General features: G+C 35.9%; 1 protein-coding gene across 2 annotated transcripts in view; it reads left to right on the top strand.

Moving 5' to 3' along the window:
• The window catches only part of PARP4 (poly(ADP-ribose) polymerase family member 4), a 52,537-nt gene that overhangs the window by 16,890 nt on the left and 16,092 nt on the right, over nucleotides 1–19,555 (top strand). For both annotated transcript variants that reach the window (XM_068930292.1, XM_068930293.1), the window contains 16 exons: nucleotides 1,715–1,875; nucleotides 4,470–4,607; nucleotides 5,816–5,914; nucleotides 6,132–6,315; nucleotides 7,065–7,218; nucleotides 7,742–7,866; nucleotides 9,577–9,708; nucleotides 9,893–9,979; nucleotides 10,471–10,635; nucleotides 11,533–11,579; nucleotides 13,025–13,106; nucleotides 13,555–13,692; nucleotides 15,564–15,756; nucleotides 15,991–16,061; nucleotides 16,826–17,013; nucleotides 18,866–18,965. In XM_068930292.1, the coding sequence (XP_068786393.1) occupies nucleotides 1,715–1,875; nucleotides 4,470–4,607; nucleotides 5,816–5,914; nucleotides 6,132–6,315; nucleotides 7,065–7,218; nucleotides 7,742–7,866; nucleotides 9,577–9,708; nucleotides 9,893–9,979; nucleotides 10,471–10,635; nucleotides 11,533–11,579; nucleotides 13,025–13,106; nucleotides 13,555–13,692; nucleotides 15,564–15,756; nucleotides 15,991–16,061; nucleotides 16,826–17,013; nucleotides 18,866–18,965 (2,064 nt within the window). The remainder of the gene's footprint in view (nucleotides 1–1,714; nucleotides 1,876–4,469; nucleotides 4,608–5,815; nucleotides 5,915–6,131; nucleotides 6,316–7,064; nucleotides 7,219–7,741; nucleotides 7,867–9,576; nucleotides 9,709–9,892; nucleotides 9,980–10,470; nucleotides 10,636–11,532; nucleotides 11,580–13,024; nucleotides 13,107–13,554; nucleotides 13,693–15,563; nucleotides 15,757–15,990; nucleotides 16,062–16,825; nucleotides 17,014–18,865; nucleotides 18,966–19,555) is intronic.

Raw genomic sequence — 19,555 nt, 5'->3', positions numbered from 1 at the left:
TGCAATTTTTATGATGGCATCTTCAGCTAGACCAAGTGAGATTCACAGCACTGTTCTAGTGAATTCTTATAATCCAACTGGCCCGAGTAACCACTCCAGCATACACATAATCAGTTTCTATTGATAATATTAAGCTAATACAAAACATATCTGAACTATTTTATCAATGTACAGAAGGCTGTTCTGTGTGACCTCTACTACACAGGCAGGAACAGTTTCAAGAGGCCGTTTAAAATCATCTATCAATGTACAGTTTGGTCAGTTCCTACATCTACAGCACAGACCATGTGGGAGAGTCCCCCGTACTGCTTGGATTCTCTGTGCAAAAAGTTAATTGCCACATCTAAACATACAAATAGTGTCTTGTCAGTTTGGTGTAAACACACCTACCTGACCTGCCTAGGAAAATCTCCTACCACCACTCCCCCCTCTGGTCTCCTGTGCTATTAGTTCATTTTTCCGCTGACGAGGAGTTCAGTCAGGTAGGAGTTCAATTGCTCTGTTGCACATCAGTCTGCTGTCTCGTCTTCGCAGAGACTAGCTGGTAAAATTCTCAGACTGCCCAGGGGATAGGTGCCAAAGTGCGCAGAGTGTGCACATAGACAGCCCTTACACCCAGCAGCTGTCCAGGAGTAGTACGGGCAGGTGAGCCAGGAGTGAAGGTGAGGAAGGCCAGGACAGTTACCTCCCCAGCAAGGGCACAGTACCAAACACGAAAAGGAGAGCAGGTGATAGTGGCTGCCGATGGCAGTAACCACGGTCAGACAGCAGTCAGGATTGCTTCGTTGTTATGGCCTTGTCTGGGAGGTCCAAGGACAAGCCAGGAAGTCAAGTCTGCAGGATCAGAATTAGAATTGGGGGGGTTCCAGGCCGGTTGCAGGCGTATCTGCAACATAGCTCAGCCAGAGACCAAGGACAAGAGCCTGAGCTTAAATGCAGCTCCTGGGTGAAGGTGGGTCATGCCCCTGCAGGGGCTGCTCATAACTCTTTCAAGGCCTGACAGCTGCACCATCCAAGCTGGCCCTGAGCCCAAGCAGCTAGACCCTTGGGTGAAGTGAGATGCGCTCAGGGCTCTGTCAGCTATATCACACTTGTAACTAGAGCAAACTTGAATTTCTTCCTTGTATCACATTTTTAATGTAAATTGCATAGAATCTGCTAGAGATACCTCTTTGTTTTTGCAAAACATACCAAAATGTCCGTCTTCAGTGAGTTACAAACTACAAAGTGGGAAGGGTAAAGAGAGGGAGGCTCCCTACTGAGCTAAAAAAGTAAATGTTAATAGTGTCTTTAACCTTGAAGTATTCCTGATATCAGAAATTAAGTCTCATAAACCTTTTCCATGACTTAGGGAAATGTAGTATTAAAGCTTTATTACTCTTTTCTCCTGGTCTGTGAAAATTACTTGGGTGCCTTGTTCTATTGCCCTAACTAGATAGTGGTGCCAGTGATAATATATGACAGATTCTAATAAGAAAGGATTGCCTTGTAAGCAAAATGAAAATGATAGCCAACCAGCGTTCTTATGCGTATTCCGCTTTAGTGACAGTACAGTATAACTTTATATAATTCAGTCTTAGTTCTGTGCATTTCCTTAATTAAAAATGTACCAAGTATTCATTTGCAACAGAATTCACTGAAAAAACTTAATGTTTATTGTTCATTCATATGTGTTAATCATGCAAGAAGTGTAACTTCTATCATTATTTTCTAGCTAATCCGAGACATGCTTAATATACGTGAAACAAATCTGTCATGCCCAAACCCATCATCTTTGGCCAAATACCAGGCTCTAAGGTGCAAGATTGAAGCTGTTGACGCAGGGAGTTATGAATTTCTCAATATTAAAGAACAACTGTTAAAAAATAATCACAAGTGAGTGCTTAGTAGTTATTCAATGATTCTGTAACATTCAAGGGATAGTGCACAATATACCTCTAAAATGGACTGAAGTTTCAGGTTTTGTTACTGTGCATGCTGATTGATATGACTATGATGTTCTCTCTAGAGCTAGTGGGACTGCAGAACAAACATATTTACCATAACCTGTAATAGAACCAAATGGAAGTAAATTCACAAAACTGAAAATAATGGCATTGTTGATTTTTTAATTTTGAAAAGCAGTCTATTTATAGAAGCTAGTAAGATAGGATATAGAGACTTTAGGCTTGTTTTCTCTGCCTTTCAGTGTTTATTTTCAAGTATTTCATAAAATAACTTAAAAGTAAACCTAAAAGTAAAATTTAGAGTTCTGCTGAGTTAAAACAAGTTATCTGTGTGTTATTAGAAGACCCTGATGACAGGGGGTGCGAGGGAATACTTGGTCACCTTTTGAATATTTACAGAACTTCCTGTTCCTTTCCAAATGGTTTCCAGTTATGTAAACATCATATATTCTTGGAAATATATCTTCTGCAGATGTGCCTATGATTTTAGAACGTTAAAATGTTCTTGACCTTGACTTCTAACTAGGTTCTAACTGACCTCTGTCTTTTTTAAATAATTAAAAATGGGTAAATATGGTGAAAGAACGTTAAAGGGATGCTTTGAGAGATTAATGGTTCTAGAAATGAAATAACCAGTGACTAGATCGCTAATGCAGAGAAGAACGATGTGGCCTTCAGTTACACTTATATAGTCAGTTCAGGTTTGTTCCTGCTGAGTAATTGCATTGTTAAACAGCTTGGGCCTTTGCTCAGGCCTAAACATACCTAGCAAATACTGGTTACTAACCAGTTGCACCCAAGTCTGTACTGATCAAGTATGGAAAGAGAACAGTGTTTGGAACGTGAAAACTTTGGCTTCAGCAAAGTTCAGTAGTTGTGAGCAGTTGATGACATTTTGTTTATATTTAAGTCATTTAAAATTAATAGAAGAATAGTTTATGACTCAATTCCATCTTCTTTGTCTTCGATAGAACCAATTGAATAAGCTTTCTGTGAACTAGCTGTTATCCAAACCCACTGGACTACTCTTTGGGGATAGTCACCTCTCTTAGCTAACTTGGGCCTTGAGACTGTACTATGTACCATATAAATCATCCAACTAATAAGCACAGGTTTTTTCCAGAAATTTTTAACTTTACTTTTAAACAACAAAGCATAATTACTTTGCAAGAACTGGGGCGTATTTGATCATTTTCAGTCTCTGCGTTTGCAATCCTTTTTTTTTTTTTTTTTTAATCTTAGTTTTGAAAAAAAATTTAACTGCAGTAGAAACATGTTGAAGGACCAGATTCTAAGTGATTTCAAAAAAAAAAAAAATTATAAAGCAGCTTCATAAATTAGGACATAAAATATCTGCAATCCTTAACAACAGAAGCCACCAGTTTGAGTAAAGTATTCAAGAATACGGAAAAGCGCAAATGCTATTTACCAATATTATTTTAGCACTTAGGAACTCTAGTCTGTCTGAAGTTCACTGGGCCTTAAAAGCATAACTATTTGATATGTAAACAAAATTTTATGCTTTTAATTTCCCAATAATATCTACTTTTGGTATCTAACCATTGTAATGCATAAGCCCTCGTCTAAATTGCTTTGTAAATCCCAAAGTACGTCACTGTCACGGTCAAGAATCCCAGAATCCTAAAAATCATCTTCTGAGTATTTCTGAAGTTATGGCTGCCTTGACGCTGTTAAGCGGCTCAGTCCTTAGTCCACAGTCTGTCACCTGAAGAAGTACGTTCCGAGCATGTGTACATACCAGAGTCCTTAACCAGAGGAAAGGTGGTGACTGTGCTGTTCCCCTCCCAGGCCTTTATACCATAGCTAAGAAGAGCATTCAGCTGGTGAGGATGAAGGTAAGAGAGAGAGAATCTAGCTCTGGTGTTTAGGGTAGTCACAGGAGGGGAAGGACATGAATCCTGGTGACTGCTCTGTCCAGTAACTATGGTATGTAAAATGCATACATCTTGTTGAAGGTGGGATTGTAACTTAAATTTTTTTTTTTCCTCTCAGGTGTATTTCTTAATTGGGAGGTCTAAGTTACTACCAGGATGCCAGGATGTTTAGTTTAGCCAAGATAGTGAGTAATCTGAGTATTCTCAGTAGCATTTTTAGTGCAAGGTACATCTACTTGTTTAAAAAAAAAAAAAAAGAAAAACCAGATGCTAAGGGACTCTGAGCCACATAGAGATACTATATGGAGTTTTATATGTTACGTCTTTGAATTTAGGTCCCAAAATATCAATAAGGTAATTCCATTGGAATGTAAGCATGAAAAAACATTTTTGATTTATCTCAAAATGTCTAAATGGCACTTGATTTTAGTCACTAGGTTTTTAATATCTCCAGTGATTTCAGTAAATGCTCTGTTATTTTCTTTTTTTCCCTAACAGTTGCAAAAAAAAATAAAGATTGAATGCTACTTTGAGATTTACAATAAGCCTTTATCTCTTAGCAGTAGCTTGATCTTGAATGCACTTTCTAAGTCATATGATCTCAAAGATGATTTCAAATTTCTTGCAGTGACTGTCCAGTGAGAATTTTACAAGTTTATAAGGTTGGCAGAATAGGTGAAACAGCAGAATTTCTGAGCAGTCTTGGAAATATTCAGTCCCTATTCCATGCATCACCTGTGCGCAACTTTGTGGGAATTCTTTGCAGGTAAAAATTTACATTCCCTTTTTTTATGAAGTTGAAACAGGATTAATTATTTTCTTAAATATATTTTGACTTTATAAATTGTTTTTTTTATAAAGCCCTTTTACATTATGTTTTACCTAATTGTTTACTGTTAACATTTATATAGATACATCTGTATACCTCTACAGACCTCTAGAAGGAAAATCAGTCTTTTGTAATGTTGAATTTAATTACTCTCTAAGTGGGTTAGACTTCAGATGCAGCACTTGGATACGACAATGAGGAGCATAGCTTTAAATCCACATGAAGGATTACAAAATGGAGAGAGTAGGGAGAATAATGGCTGTGTCGATAATTTATCCTGTATTTTGGGAACAAATTCCATGGATGATATCCTCCTTCTACCTCTATATGTTATTTCTCCATGACCACTTTATGATTATTTAAAAATATGCCCGTTGATTTTCTGGAGTAATATAACGTCTTGTTCTATGATTGAATTCCATGGGTTCACCCAAACATGGTGGTAATGTTCATAGCTAAAATAATATATCCTAAAATAGCCTAATTTGTATTTAAATCTCCATCATAGCGTGTACAGGATGAATACCAGACACTGAAAATCTAAGAATGTTTTTAAAAAAAAAAAAAAAAAAAAGCTTGTCTGATGTATGATAGCATCAAAACTAAATTTATTTCAAAAATCGTATTAGCATTCTGTTTTCCTCACGCTGCAGATTTTAACTGTAGATTACCAAACTGTTGAACTTAGTTAAATATTTTGGTTTTTTACATTCCTTTTATATAAAAGGTTTGTGTGGGCATCAGTCAGTAAATCAAATGTCTTACAAAAAGTCTGAGGATGGTATCTCCACACTAATATGTTTGCAAATCAAACGGTGGAAAAGTTTCCAAGTATCATTCCCCCCTCGTTCTGCCTTTAAAACTCGTTCTTTTACTTAGACACGTTCTGCTAAACATAGAAGAAGCAAACGGTCTTTATTGCTTATATAATCAGTCTTGATGATTAATATTGCCTTGGGTTTTATTTTTTGATGAATAGGCTTTCTTGACTCTCTGTGGATGGTTTCTGTAAAGTGTATTTTGTTTTAGTCCTGTGTGATTCATTATTGCACAATGTGAATTAGCCCAAATACTATATACAAAAAGTATCAAATGTCTTGAGCCTCGCTTGTGGGTTGTTTTTCTCTCTCTCTCTCTCTCTCTAGAGGACTCCTTATGCCAAAAGTGGTCGTTGAAGATCATGGCCTGGAAAGAACTGACACTGGGAATCTGGGCAGTGGCATTTACTTCAGTGATTCTATTAGGTCTGAATAATCATGGTATCTTTTTATTTTGTCTTTTCTGTATACTTTTGACTTTACAAGTTAAGTAGATAACAATGTTTAATACCTATAAGGTAATTTAATCATAAAATTTATTCCTGTCCTTTTTTCCAGAAATACTTGTAAATTCCTTAGCTTTTATGACTTTCAAATTTACATCAGTTTTAATAAAATGTCTATGATCTGTCTTTACATATAGTGCCAGTATTAAGTATTCTTCACCCAGTGTAATGGATGGAACTCGACTCCTGGCAGTTTGTGATGTGGCGCTTGGCTCCTGCTTAGATTTATGTCAACGAAATTTTTCATTAAATAGTGCACCATCAGGTTATGACAGTGTGCATGGAGTCCGTAAAACAGCAGGTGTCTCTTCAGATTTTGAGGTACTGATTCTACAGTATTGCGTAACTGAAAAGACACCAAGTTTGGATGTGTTGTACCAGTGACAGATAGTAGAACGAATGTAACCTTTTTCTGAGTTCAGCCACTGAACCTAGATAGTAGTGCGTAAAATCACTTTATCTGTCTTACTATCTGTAAAGTGCCTAAAAAACTTCTAAGGCTCTCTTTATTACTATTTGTAAAGAGATTTAAAATTCTTGCAAGAAAAAATAATAAAAAATAATATTAACCTTCTCCATTTAATTATATCTGAATCATTGTAGAAATGTCTGATCTTTGATATTGGAATTATTATTTGGAAATAATATCCTACATTATATGAAATAAGAAGTAACCACCATGGAAGGTTCATTGTTTTGTGAGTGAACCCAACTGCTGTAGTCCCTGTCATTATTAAAGTCTGTGCTGTAAGGCAGGGATGATAGCTGTACCAGTACACAAATATAGTTGCTGATTAGATATCCATCGAAGTTTGGATTGGAGGTTTCTTCTTTTTGTTAATTTTCTTAAGGCAAGGATGTGCTTTAGAGAGAGGAGGGACTGTGGAGAATACAAAATGAGAAGATAGAACAGATGCGAATGTGGGTGTTAGAGTGCTTAATGGAGTGGAAAAACCTGGCACCAAGATGAGGTGCCATTTAGGTTCACCTCTTAATCAGTTTGCGGTTTTTGTGGAATAATATCTATGGCTTTGTTTTTCTTGTAAAATATCTTTCTTTCTTTCTACTAGGATGACGAATTTGTTGTGTATAAAACCAATCAGGTTAAAATTAGGTATGTTGTTAAGTTTTGTGTTGCTGAAGACCAAATAAAACCATTTCAGCCTGGAACTGGGGTGGAAGCGGAGCAAGATCAGCCAGTGTCACATCCTTTACAGAATGAGAGTAAGAAATGTTTATAGCTTGATTTGCTTCAAGAATACCCTAAATATTTACCAGAACCCTTTCTAGAGTACTTATATGACACTAACATTTTAATAAAAAATAATTTGCAATTGATTTGCAGATGTTGCCAATTTAGACATGACCATGTAGCACCTGTGTAGCATCTGTTTAACAGATTTCCTGTAGGCGTAATTACGACAGCTGTTGCAAGTCCTTTTGTCGGAGTGTCTTTCAAGAGACCTAGCAGGAAATGCTTTTGCATAAATCATCAGATAGTCCTAAATAATTCAAATAAAAGATTCTAAGCAAAGACTTTATAAGATCCTAAAGATCTGTAAGATCATGCTTAGGTAGCAATAAAACACAAGTACTTCTAACAGAAACTGAGTATTACTTTTAATTTGTATGTTCTGAACTGCATGGATAAATGTGAGCCATTGATGGACAGGATTAGTTTCAGACCTCCTTTCCAGATACGTATTTCAAAACATAACTTTTTAATCTTTTTAAATTATTTGTTTAGGCTATGCCTTACCAAGCGCAAATCTTATGAATGCTATAAAAACTGGTCTTCAGGACAAAGTGGGAAATCGTGTCCCTCTGAAAAGTGTTAACATCAAGGGGAGGATAATAGACTTGGTGGCACAGGTAGAGTACGCTACTTACTGTCCTTTTCCGTTATGGAGGCCTGACATATTATTCCAGTTGTTATATAGCGTTTTAGTTATTGTAAAAATAAAAAATGGCAATTCTATCTCTAAATGAAGATAAGTTGTGAAACTGAGAGAAAGCAGATTTTATTTTTAGAGAAGCAAAGTCAAACAAATGCCAAAAACTCCTTGGTCAATGAAAGGCTTGACTTTATTTTTCAGAGGGTTTTTTTTTTTTTCCTGCCCACATGTCATCCAGTCACCACTGAAAATAAACTTTTTGCAGCAGCCTACACATTCACTTCTCTATGGAAGACTTTCTTGATAATCTGTTGGCTAACTGAATTAGAAACCAGTGAGAAATGCCTGGAACAATTAAAGGTCTCTGGAATTACATTTCTATGGTTTGTTTTTAACTTTTGGTTAGACAACCTAAATTAGCTGCCTCAAGTAAAAAGAGCTTGCTATTCTAACCTGAAAATTAGCTAATAAAAGTTAGTGAGGCAAAGTTAAAGGCTCACCTTATTATTTTTATTTATATATGTATTTTTTTTTTATATATATGCCCTACAAACACATTTTGGCACATCAAGTCATGGGTCTTTTCCTATCCTGCAGTATAATTCTACTTTTTTCCCATTGCAACCGACTTCTGTATAGAGTGGTCTCAATCGTGCTAAAGCCCTGGTTCTACTGAACTCTGGCATGTGCGTCTCCCTGCTCAAGAAATTGTTGTCAGGGTTTTCCAGTGCCAAAGTAGCTTCTTAGAAGCAAATTATGTTGCTTTTTGTTGCTAAAGCCTTAATAAAGAAAATGGGGAAAAAAAGGGAGGAAAAAAAAAAGATTTCAAACAATTACCTTCAGATGAACCTGTGCTTCAGTTATTCTGACACTCGCGACTGCTGTCCAGTCAGTCTGGTTCCTTTGAGCAACCATTCTTCTCATGAAAGATTATCTTTTTTTCAGTCTGGTTTTCTACAGAAGTAAATTACTATCCAGTAGCGTCTGTTCAATGATCCAGTCCGCCAAAGCAGAAAACAATGCATAAGGCTGAAGAACAGAGCGTAAATCAAAAGTCGTCTGATGACAAGGGACAGAAAAGGTGCCAGCAAAGGCACCTGTTAGGATGCACAGGAAGCGAGCAGAACAGATGCAGGAAGAAAGCCGGACAGTCTGCTACTTCAGAGGCAGAAATTCTGTCATTAGAAGATGGATACTATACATATGGAAGTAATATAGGTTTTTCCAAATGTCCCTTTCAGTATATCTTAAAAATAGAGCAATTTTTTGTAGGGGTTTACTCTTCCCTCTTGTTTAGTCTTTAGGGGCTTGAATATATTTCAGAGATATTGCTGTGGTGGCTTTTTAATGTGGACTGTTCTTTTGTAAAGAGTAGCTTGACAGCTCTAGCTCTGCCAGTACACCAAATAACCTTTAGAAGGCCATGGTTGACTTTTCTTCTGGAAGAGATTTGATTAATGATTTAGAGATTGAAGTTCCACAGTCCCTTGCATGTTTCTGGATGTACCTGTTTCTCAAGCACTGGTGAATGTTTTACCTTACGTTTCTAATGTACACATAAGTCTTCCAATTAGGGGATACTTTTTGAAATTTTGCAGTGCGAAGTAGTTACGATGTTACACTAGAAGTATTGCTGTTTTTATCATATTTTAACATTACAGAATTATGAAAGAATTATTTATTTCAGGTAGTGATGTTTCAGACTTACACCAATCAAAATAGTAGTCCAATTGAAGCTAAATATGTCTTTCCTTTGGATGATAAAGCTGCTGTGTGTGGATTTGAAGCTTTTATCAATGGAAGACACATCATTGGAGAGGTAAAATGTTACTGCACTTTGCATTCAATCTCAAGATTTGAAAGCACTTAATTTTGTTTTTTCTCAAGTTCTTTGTTGTTACCGCTTGACTGGATTTCAAGGTAGTCATGTCATTTGAAATAAGATTGGCTAAGTGTTTTTTATATATAGATGAAATAACTTATTTTGGAACAATCTTTCACAGGTTAAAGAAAAGAAACAAGCCCATAGGGAATATAGCAAAGCTATCAGTCAGGGTGATGGAGCTTATCTAATGGACCAGGATGCACCGGTATGTTGCATATGGTGGTTTGTTTACCTATATGAAAACATTGTAATGGTCATATTACAGAAAGATTATCTGGACATGTGTGAATATTGCCATTGGAATCTGTACAGAATCATGTTTTTATTGGGAAGGTCTGTTTTACTGGAACTTATTCAGATTGTACATGTGAACATTTTTAAAAACTAGTGTTTTTTTTCTTTCAGTATGTCCTACAGCTTATATAAGATTTTTCTCTTTCTTGAGCTTTTCTTTGTAAAGAAAACAAAACTTTTTTAAAAAAAGAATTTTTTAAAGTTGTTATTGATCAGTTTTGCCCAGAAATCTTAATGAACTGTTAAGAGTTTATCATTTCAAATAGTGTTTTCAGTGCCAGCATTTGGTCTCGGCGTACCAGCAATTAAATTTTTGGAGGTGGAAAATGCAGGCTTTAACGATGTAATTAAAACTAGCCTCCCTTCTGCCCCCTCCCCGCTCCCTATTTTTTTTTTTTTTAGGATGTTTTTGTAATAAGTGTTGGAAACTTACCTCCCAACTCTACAGTTCTCATCAAAATCTCCTATGTCACTGAACTGAATTTTCACAATGGTTGCATCGCCTTTCATTTGCCGGCTTCTCTGTCACCATGGCAACAGGACAAAGCATTAAATGAAAAAACACAGGTTTGTTAAAAGTAGTCTTAAAATAGCATCTTCAGTGTCTTTTTGTTTTGAAGCAGAAGTTCTGCGCCTAGCGGATTGTAGTTACACAAGAGGCTTTTGTACGATCATCGTTATTTTCCTTTTAATCTCTTATTGAAGATGATTGCTTGTAACCTTTCTTGTCATAACAAGGGTGTCAAAAGGCAATGTGAGCACAAACTCAAGCAGGAGTGCTGCAATTGGTAGAAGGCCTCTAACTATCTCTGAGGATTTTTGTTGACACCTGTGGTACTTAGAAAGTTGACTTGAGTTGAAACATATTATAGTTAGATGTTGTATTTTGTTTTGCATTATCTGAGATTTCTCTGCTGCTGTTCCTTCTTCGCAAGATGTTTGCAGACATGTAGAATGTATTTATTTGTAAGAAAGTAGACAGTGTATCTCCATCATGAAACAACAGTTGAGCATCTGTCCAACGCTCTGCTGTTATCGTTCCGTTTCATGGACAAAGTTGCCCATCTGTTTCCTTGGATGCCCTTGATGGCTCCAGAGTTGTCCAGGTGGGAGGGGAGGTCATCTCTGTGTTTAAAGGCTGGCAAAGAGCCAGAGATGGTTCTTTGTGATGCTAGCACCTGTGAAATCATACACCTGTATCAGATTTCTGACTGTTCAACAATCATGCCTTCTACTTCAAAGCTGTGTTATACCGAGTTCTACAGTTTAATTGTGGGAGAGAAGCATATGCAGGTTCATCTGAATTTTAGCTACTGTTATGCTCAGATAACATCGATATGAATAAATGAAGTAGAGAGGGTTCCATGCAATCCCAACTTAGCAATGTAATTAAAAAAAAGTAGAGTGGCATACAAGTATTGTGTAAGTGAGGCAGTTTAAAAGTTCTTCTTTTTTATTTTGTAGGATACAGTGAAAAAGGTTTGTGTTAAACAAGTAGATACACAAAAGAAGTAAGTTGCTTTCAATCTGCTTTATTGTCAATACTTTAGTTCATTAAATTAAAACATAGTTTAATTTTTTTTCTATTTGTATGGAATTTGTGATGTTACGTTGCATTATCAAGAGATTAATGTAATTTCACTTCTTATTCTCCTCTATTGTTATACTTAGCTAATATAATAGGGGAATAATTTTTAATTAAGCATCATTCTTTTCTTCACTAAATGTTTCAGAAGCATTTCTGTTACTAAGGATTTTGTATAAATTCCCAAGTCACGTAACCTAGTGAGCCTGCAGGATCTTCATATTTTCAATTTCATTGCACTTAATATTTTAGTCTTTGCATTTGCATTTTAAGTAAAAGTTCACAGTCATTTGAAACTATGATGTTACTGGTAAAGTAATACTTCTTGGAAACTGATTATTATAATTCTGTTTTCAGTAACACTTCGCAGATAGCCATTCCCAACCAAAACCGAAAGCCATGCAGGCAGCAATAACAGTAAATATGCCAAAGAGACAGCTGCTCTTCAAGGAACTGGCTTTTCAGTTTTAAAAAAACATGAAAAGGGCTTCTCATGAGCATGTCCTAGTTTTTCTCTTCTATCTGCAAAGCATGCACAAAATCACATCTGTTAAAAAATTTCTCAAGTTTTATTTAATCTTGAAATGGTGTTTCCTATTATCTTAGTTTTGTTCAGTATATTTACTGCTTGTTAATAGAAATATTGTACTGCTCTGCTAAAGGTTTGATGCTGTTTCTGCCTGTATCAGGAATACATTAACCAGTTTGTATAGTAGGCATCTAGCTATAGAAAAGATATTTACAATTGTAATATAATTGCAATTATATAATTTATGATTATAATACAATTTTTAATTGATATGAAGGAAAAATTCAACTGGAAAAACTGGGAAACACTTAAGAATAGATATTGTGTGGGGAAGGCGATCAGGTGTCTCGGGGACAGAAAATACCATCTGACAAACTGCTTTTTATCTGGCTACAAAATAACCTGACAGGAACCGATGACTGAAATCTGAATGAGGAAGAAAAGGTGTGCACTTTAACAGTGAGGACTGGAACAGGTAGCAAAGGGAACTGATGAACTTGCTTTCTCTGAAATCCACGTTGGTTATCTGTTAGGAAGTCATGCTTTAGACAAATAAAACATTTGGCTAAATGAAGAAATAATTGGTTAAAATGCTAGTGTGTTATAGAAATCATGTCAAATGACCTGTTGATCCCTTCTGGCCTTTAAAGGTGAATCAGCAAGGTTATTTTTTGAGTATCCTAGGGACAGAAATTTGTCTAAGTAGTTCAGTATTCAGCACCTCTCTCCAAAGAGTTAAAAAAGACAGGAAACAGCTCATTGTCACAGAGATGTCATGACGTGCAGTTTAAATATCTTCTTCTCTGGAATGCCATTTGATCACTTCTTTTCTCTTTATCTAGTGGATTCTCCTTGGACATGTCTATTGAGATGCCATACAGTATTGAATGCATACACAGTTGGACACATGAACTTAAAATAAAGGTGAATTAATTTCACTATAACTATGCCTCTGCCTTAGCAGTTTTGCTGTGCATTTAAAATGGACGTTTTATGCTACGAAGGGTGTGCACTAGATCGGTCTGGTTTGTACAGAGGGTTCATTCTGCAGACTGGTTGTTCCTGTCTCAGATAAAAACTTCTCTTGTGCTTGAAGCTTTAAAATACCTTGAAACCTTGTATATTAAAATATATTCAAGGAAGTGAATGATATGTTAAAGAATATAATATGTAAATAGAAACTGCACCTCATGAACTTTGTATAACCTTTTTAGCAAAAACCTTTGGGATTTCCAATTAAATGTGCTGTCTTCATTCCCTGTCCTCACAAATCACAAGCTTGTTTTAAAACGCTGTTTTGTACAAGTAATTACCCTTTACTGTACTATTATTGCTAAATAAATATGCTAATTACTTTTTTTTTCTTTTCTAGAAAACAGATTGTAAGGCTGTAATTAAGACTGTGGAGAACAGCTCCTTGGACGTTAGTGGCTTTGCTCTAGAAATCTGGATTTCTCAAGTCTATCTGCCCCGAATGTGGGTAGAGAAGCATCCCAACAAAAAGAGTGAGGTACAGTAATTGTGGGCATGACCCAAGTTCCAATGATAAAAGCATAAACTATTATATTGTTCCTGAGATAATACTGACAATGTTAAAATATAATAGAAACAGTTTATTTTTTGATGGGTGAAAGATGAACAATTTCACATCATAGGCAATGTTCAGTTTGATTTCCACCCCCCCCACCCAAGCTGAGTATTCTCCAAAAATGAGTTTTTCATTTCAGTCGCATAGAGTCTTGTCCCTTTTATTTTATCCTTTGTCTTGTAATAGAGTAAATGTTGAGGTGTATTTTGAACACTCTGTGTCTAGTCATGTTTCTGTTAAAACGCCAATTTTTTTTCTCTCTAATTGTTGTGCTGCAGTTGGTATGTCATAGAGATGCAACTACAGTGTTTGATTTAGATGTTGCATGGCTGAGGCTGGAACTAAGTAGCTTCAGAGTCATGCAGTCGCTATACTGATCTAAAAATATGCAGCATTTTAAGCTATTTTATTTTCCAGACCATTATATAGAAAATGTATAAGAGATCAGAAAGAAAAAAAGAAGGAAAAAAAGGAGAAAAAAAAAAAAAAAGATTCAAAATCTAAATTTTGCAGGGCTACGTTTACAACACACACACAAATGTTTATAGAATCTGTCAGTGTTTTATTTTAAGGGACTTAGCCTTCCTAGATGATTTCACGTTCTGGTGAAGTTCTTACTGTTGCAGTGATTATTTGTAAAGGCATTTAAATCTAATCTTTTTCTCTAACAAGTAAAATAGACCTAGAGAGCAGTTCTGCAGCCTCAGATTAGCCAGAAGCAGATGTGGATGCAGCTGTGACCATGTCATGAAGAGCCCATTATCAGCCCTGGGAGACATTAATGAAAGGTTAGGGAGGGAAGAATGGATCAGCTCAGCCTTCTTTTGTCTTTACTGGCAGTAACTCCTTGCCTGAGAAATAAGTTTAAAGCTTAACAGAATATCTTTAAATATGTGATTCCACATTATTAGAAATTACCTCATTCCCCTGCAATTTTGTGTGACCACAGCTCTTCATCTCTAGGGTAAGAGCGGAGCTCGTGGCACTTCTAGCTATTTTCAGCTGCTGCTTATCAAAGTTTTTTCTTAAATAAGACAAAATGCTACAGAGGTGAAATGGAAAGTCTTGCTGTTACCAGTCCTGTTAATACAGTACTGAAATTGATTAAAACATGTAAAATGACAGATTAGATTGTTTTCTTTGATAGTTATGTCTTTTTTTTTTCCCCCCCCTCTTTTAATCAGAGTTGCTTGTTCAAAGGGATTAGTTCAGGGGTTCCTTTCTGATGACTATAATGATATTGATATTGCCCTGAGATGAGGAGAAAGAAAGGAATTCTTATTTGTGTTTCTAGACTGCAAAGCTTTCCTTCCTATTGGAGACCCTTTCACGCCTTCAAGCATGTTATTGTTCCGCTTTTTCAAGGCGTTTAGTTTTTTTTATAGCCTCTCTGCTCATGGAGGGGGCAGTATATACTTTTCTGCTACACATATTTTTTAGTTCTAATACCTTGTCACAAGCTGATGGTGGCAGTGATGACTGTAAAACGTAAGATCTGAGACTTTTTTGCTTGGAGAAGTGAATCCAGCACTGATTGCAAAAGAATAAATTGGGTAGGAACAAAAAAACCCACAACATTCCTTCTCCAGTTTTTCATGTGAGAACAGGGATACAGGTTAAAAAACAGGGAAGTTGCACTTTTCAAGAATTAAGAATAAATGAAATATATTTGCTAAAACTTTGATATATGGTTATATTCCGTTCTAATTCCATAAGAAAATACTTGCATACACTTTGAATGAAGTAAGTAATACTCATCCACTGCAATGATGATCTTGCTTCTCTCTCCTCAGGCTTGCATGCTTGTATTCCAGCCAGAGTTTGTAACGTCTGAAGAAGTGCATCCGTCCAATGAAATTATTATTTGCTTAGATTGCTCCAATTCCATGGCAGGTTCAGCCCTACTGCAAGCGAAGCAGATTGCTTTACATGCTTTGGAACAATTTTCTTTAAGACAAAGAGTGAATGTTGTCAAATTTGGTACAAGTGAGTTTGTTTCCTTTTTGAATGAGAACCGCCTTTTACTTTCGTGTCTTAATTTAACTTTATGCTCATCGTTATCATGAGACCAACATAGTACACTGAAATGCAATCTGGAACACCTAGTCATACGGAACACTTCTACTCTGATAGTCTAATTATAAAACTTAAACTTTTATTTCCATAATGTTGCCACATGCTTAATATTTTAATGCTTTTAATATCAATCATTATTCACAGATTTCACAGAATTTTCTTCATTTTCAAAGAACATCTTGAATGATTTGGCATCACTGAAGGCGTTTATTACAGTAAGTAAATTAGTTTGGCTGTATTCTAATGAACAATTCTCTGCAAGGAATACTCACCGTTGTGAAACACTTATGCAAATTTTCCTCCTTTCTGTTTTTTTCTAGGCCAGCATCTTGAATTTCTTCTATATTTTAGTCTATTTGAAATCTGTTTGCCCTAATAACAAGAACAGCCATATCTGAATATTAATTCCAGTTTGATTTTTTTTTTTTTTTAAGTGACTAATTAAGTGGTTATTTTGAAGCTTAGTAGATATCAGTGTTAGGACGTTTTTCAGTGTTTCCCTTTAAATATACCTTTTTAACTTTCATGCCTCCCCATTGCCTGCTTAAAGCAGAAGAGAAGAAGTGATAGACTTCCTTCTGGAAATCCATAGTTTGTAAGCGAAGATGGCACTTAGGCTGAAGCACTCTTACTGAAAAGAAAAATGCTTTTGACTCCAAAAGATCAGATATGAACTATTTAGGACAGCAGTTTTTGGTTAGTACTCTGTCTTCTCATTGCCAAATACAGGCTCCTCATCTGCAACTAAATCATCTTTTTGCCTAAGCCGGAGAAGGTACAGGACTAGAGGGACCTTAAGCTCTATCTCTAGTAATAATATTTATAAAAGAGCAGGAACAGAATAAAATGTAAGAATTAATCATTTGTATTTGGAAACCAGAAGGCATGTATAATGAAATAAAGATCAAACTATGCATTATCTGTTCTTTTAGAAAAGGTAATGAAGTTCAAGCTAAAATTGTGTTACTTTACTTTTCAGTCTGCTACTGCAACACTGGGAAACACTGATTTATGGAAGGCCTTACGTTACTTTAGTCTACTTTTTCCTTCTCAAGGGCAGCGTAACATTCTTGTTATATCTGATGGACACATTCAGAATGAGAGTATGACATTCCAGATTGTGAAAGATAATGTCCAGCATACCAGGTTATTTACATGTGGTGTTGGGTAAGTAAAAAGTTAGCTAGCAGTTGCATTGTGTTTAAAAATCACCGATGCTTTATTTGAAGTGAGAGGTTAATGAGTTGAGAACTATCAGATGCCAGAGTGTACTGTATTAAATATACACGTATACTTAGATTAAATGCAGAAGTTGTTGTGTACATTTTATAACTGAAATGAAAAATACATCAGGTCTTTCAAAGGAAAGATGCCTACATTAAAGTTAATCTTATGTGCAAGTAGTCTTACCTATTCTTAGCTTTCTTTATGATAACAACTTTATTTTTTTAAGGAATATAATTGGAGAGTGTCTGAGTAAATATCTTAAAACTCTGAATTTCATGTTTTGGGATAGTCTATTTTAATAGTACAATTTCAGTATAACATTAAGATAGTTGCATAATATAATTTTATGATATTTATTGTAACAGAATTATAGCTTAAATAATAGTACTACAATATAAAGTTTTATAATTTTATGATTTAATTTTTCATTTGTTTGGTAAGGTAATGACTTAAAGAGAAATGACAGTAGCTTACCAATGTAAACATTAGATACCTGTCGGGACTCCCAAACCTATGGTACACGTGTCACTACTAGAATGCAGCCTACTTCAAAATGATGTGAAAATAAACCTCTTCTACCCAAAAATAGTCTTTGCCTTTCACCAGGCAAGACAGGATATGACTGTTCCAGTACAGTCAACACTTTCCTGAGCAGCCAACTTCACGCTTCCTCTCAAGTGGAGACAGCAGAAGGGAAGCACGATTTCTGCTTTACACGTGCACTGCCTGCCCAGAGATGGGGAGCAGGAGCAGCTGCCACCCCTGTTGTATAGCCTAGCTCTTTCACAGTGATGGTAGTATAAGGAGGAGTGAAGTTTGGGAACATCTGGTATAAACTCTGGTATATGGGGTAACTCTGGTATATGAGTATAAGATGTTATCTGTGTTACAATGAGTTCTCCTCCTCAGAGATCAAAGGAGCAGGTAAAACCTCACTGGAATTCAGTTTTATCTCTAATAATTCTTTTGGGTAAACGAAAAAAAAATCTTTAAGTAGTGCAAGACTTACACTTTACAGTGTTGTACAAAGCAGCAAAATCTGGAAAAAGATTTTTTTTAGGAGGGCAGTAAACCTTTTTAAGCCCAAGATAGTATGTGTTCTGAGAATAAATACAGTTGCATTGTATTTATTTTGCCTTGAGGGGTTTTGGTGGGGAGAATTTCCCAAGGTTTCATGATGACCGTAGTGTGACCCTGGCCAGGAGTGAATCTCTTACCTGTTTGAGAAAGATTTGAGGTGTACTGAGCAGTTTCTCACCCACAAGAATTCTCATCTACTTAATTGTTCTCCTTTAAATCCTCTATAAAACTCTCATTTGTCTTTATGCCCACCAAGTAGCTTGATAGTGGTCAGACTGTTAGTGAGCAGAGCTTACTATTCTATCAGGCTAATAAGTGTTACCATATCAGTTACATCCATGTTGCCCAGACAGTAACATTGCCAAGTTGATACTGGACTTCCCTGTGTTCTCACTAAATAGTTCTGCTGAGATTAGGGTTAATTAATTTAAGACTAGAATCATTTTGATGCAGCCTTATAGGTGTTTGAACCTAAGTTAATTTACCTGCACAACGCTGCTCTGCCATGTAATTCCCTCAAATGTTGTTAGGAAATTGGTGACAACAGCAGGCCGTTCATTGGCCCAGTTGCTTTTGGTTGGTCTGTATCCTGAAAAGGGAATGGAATTTAGAAAGTTCATAAAACTTGCAGCACTAATCCAAGTAAAATATTTGGAAATAGATGACAAATTTAACTCAGTAATTGCATGAAGAAAACTTCTCATGTTATTAGTTCCACAGCAAATCGTCACATGCTGAGATCTTTGTCCCGGTATGGTGCTGGAGCATTTGAGTACTTTGACCCAAAATCGAAGTATAACTGGGAGAAAAAGGTACTTTTCTAAATCCTGAAAATCTTCATTATGTGATCATTATCAATATATCAGCTGTATCAATATCTGATACTGAATATCTTCAGTAACCCAAAATGAAAATTACTACTTTCCGTGGGTTCATGTGGCTTTAGTATTACATTAGCATAATTTAAGATGATGCATTTCATAGAAGGTGGAAAGAAGGATGCTTGTCTATTAAATTTTATTTTATTTTAAATGTAAGTGCATAGTAAGTGAGAAAGGGAAGTGTTTAGTCTGAGTATTATTAAGGTTTCAAGTTTGTTCCTTGTTTTTAGCAGGAACACGTGTTGCTAGGAAGACAGATGAGAGCTGTAGAACACCCTAGGTTCTGTGATAGGGGAGGGAATTTGCCACTGCAGTTGACCCACCTTCTCATTCAGAATGGGCATTCAGTGTGTTAAAGAAAGCAAGGAAGAAGCCATGACTTATTCTATTTTTTTTCTGTTCTTGATAAGAGATCTCCTGTACTGTTTTTGATTAGCACAGTAACACCAACTTGGAAAAAGACTATGAACTGTCAAAATATATAATATATAAATTGTACCTGAATGGAAAAACAGTGCTTC

The sequence above is a fragment of the Struthio camelus genome, chromosome 1 (genome assembly GCF_040807025.1).
Source record: "Struthio camelus isolate bStrCam1 chromosome 1, bStrCam1.hap1, whole genome shotgun sequence".
Classification (NCBI taxonomy): Eukaryota; Metazoa; Chordata; class Aves; order Struthioniformes; family Struthionidae; genus Struthio; species Struthio camelus.
Note: the sequence above shows the minus strand (reverse complement) of the source record. Positions and strands in the feature narration are given on the sequence as shown.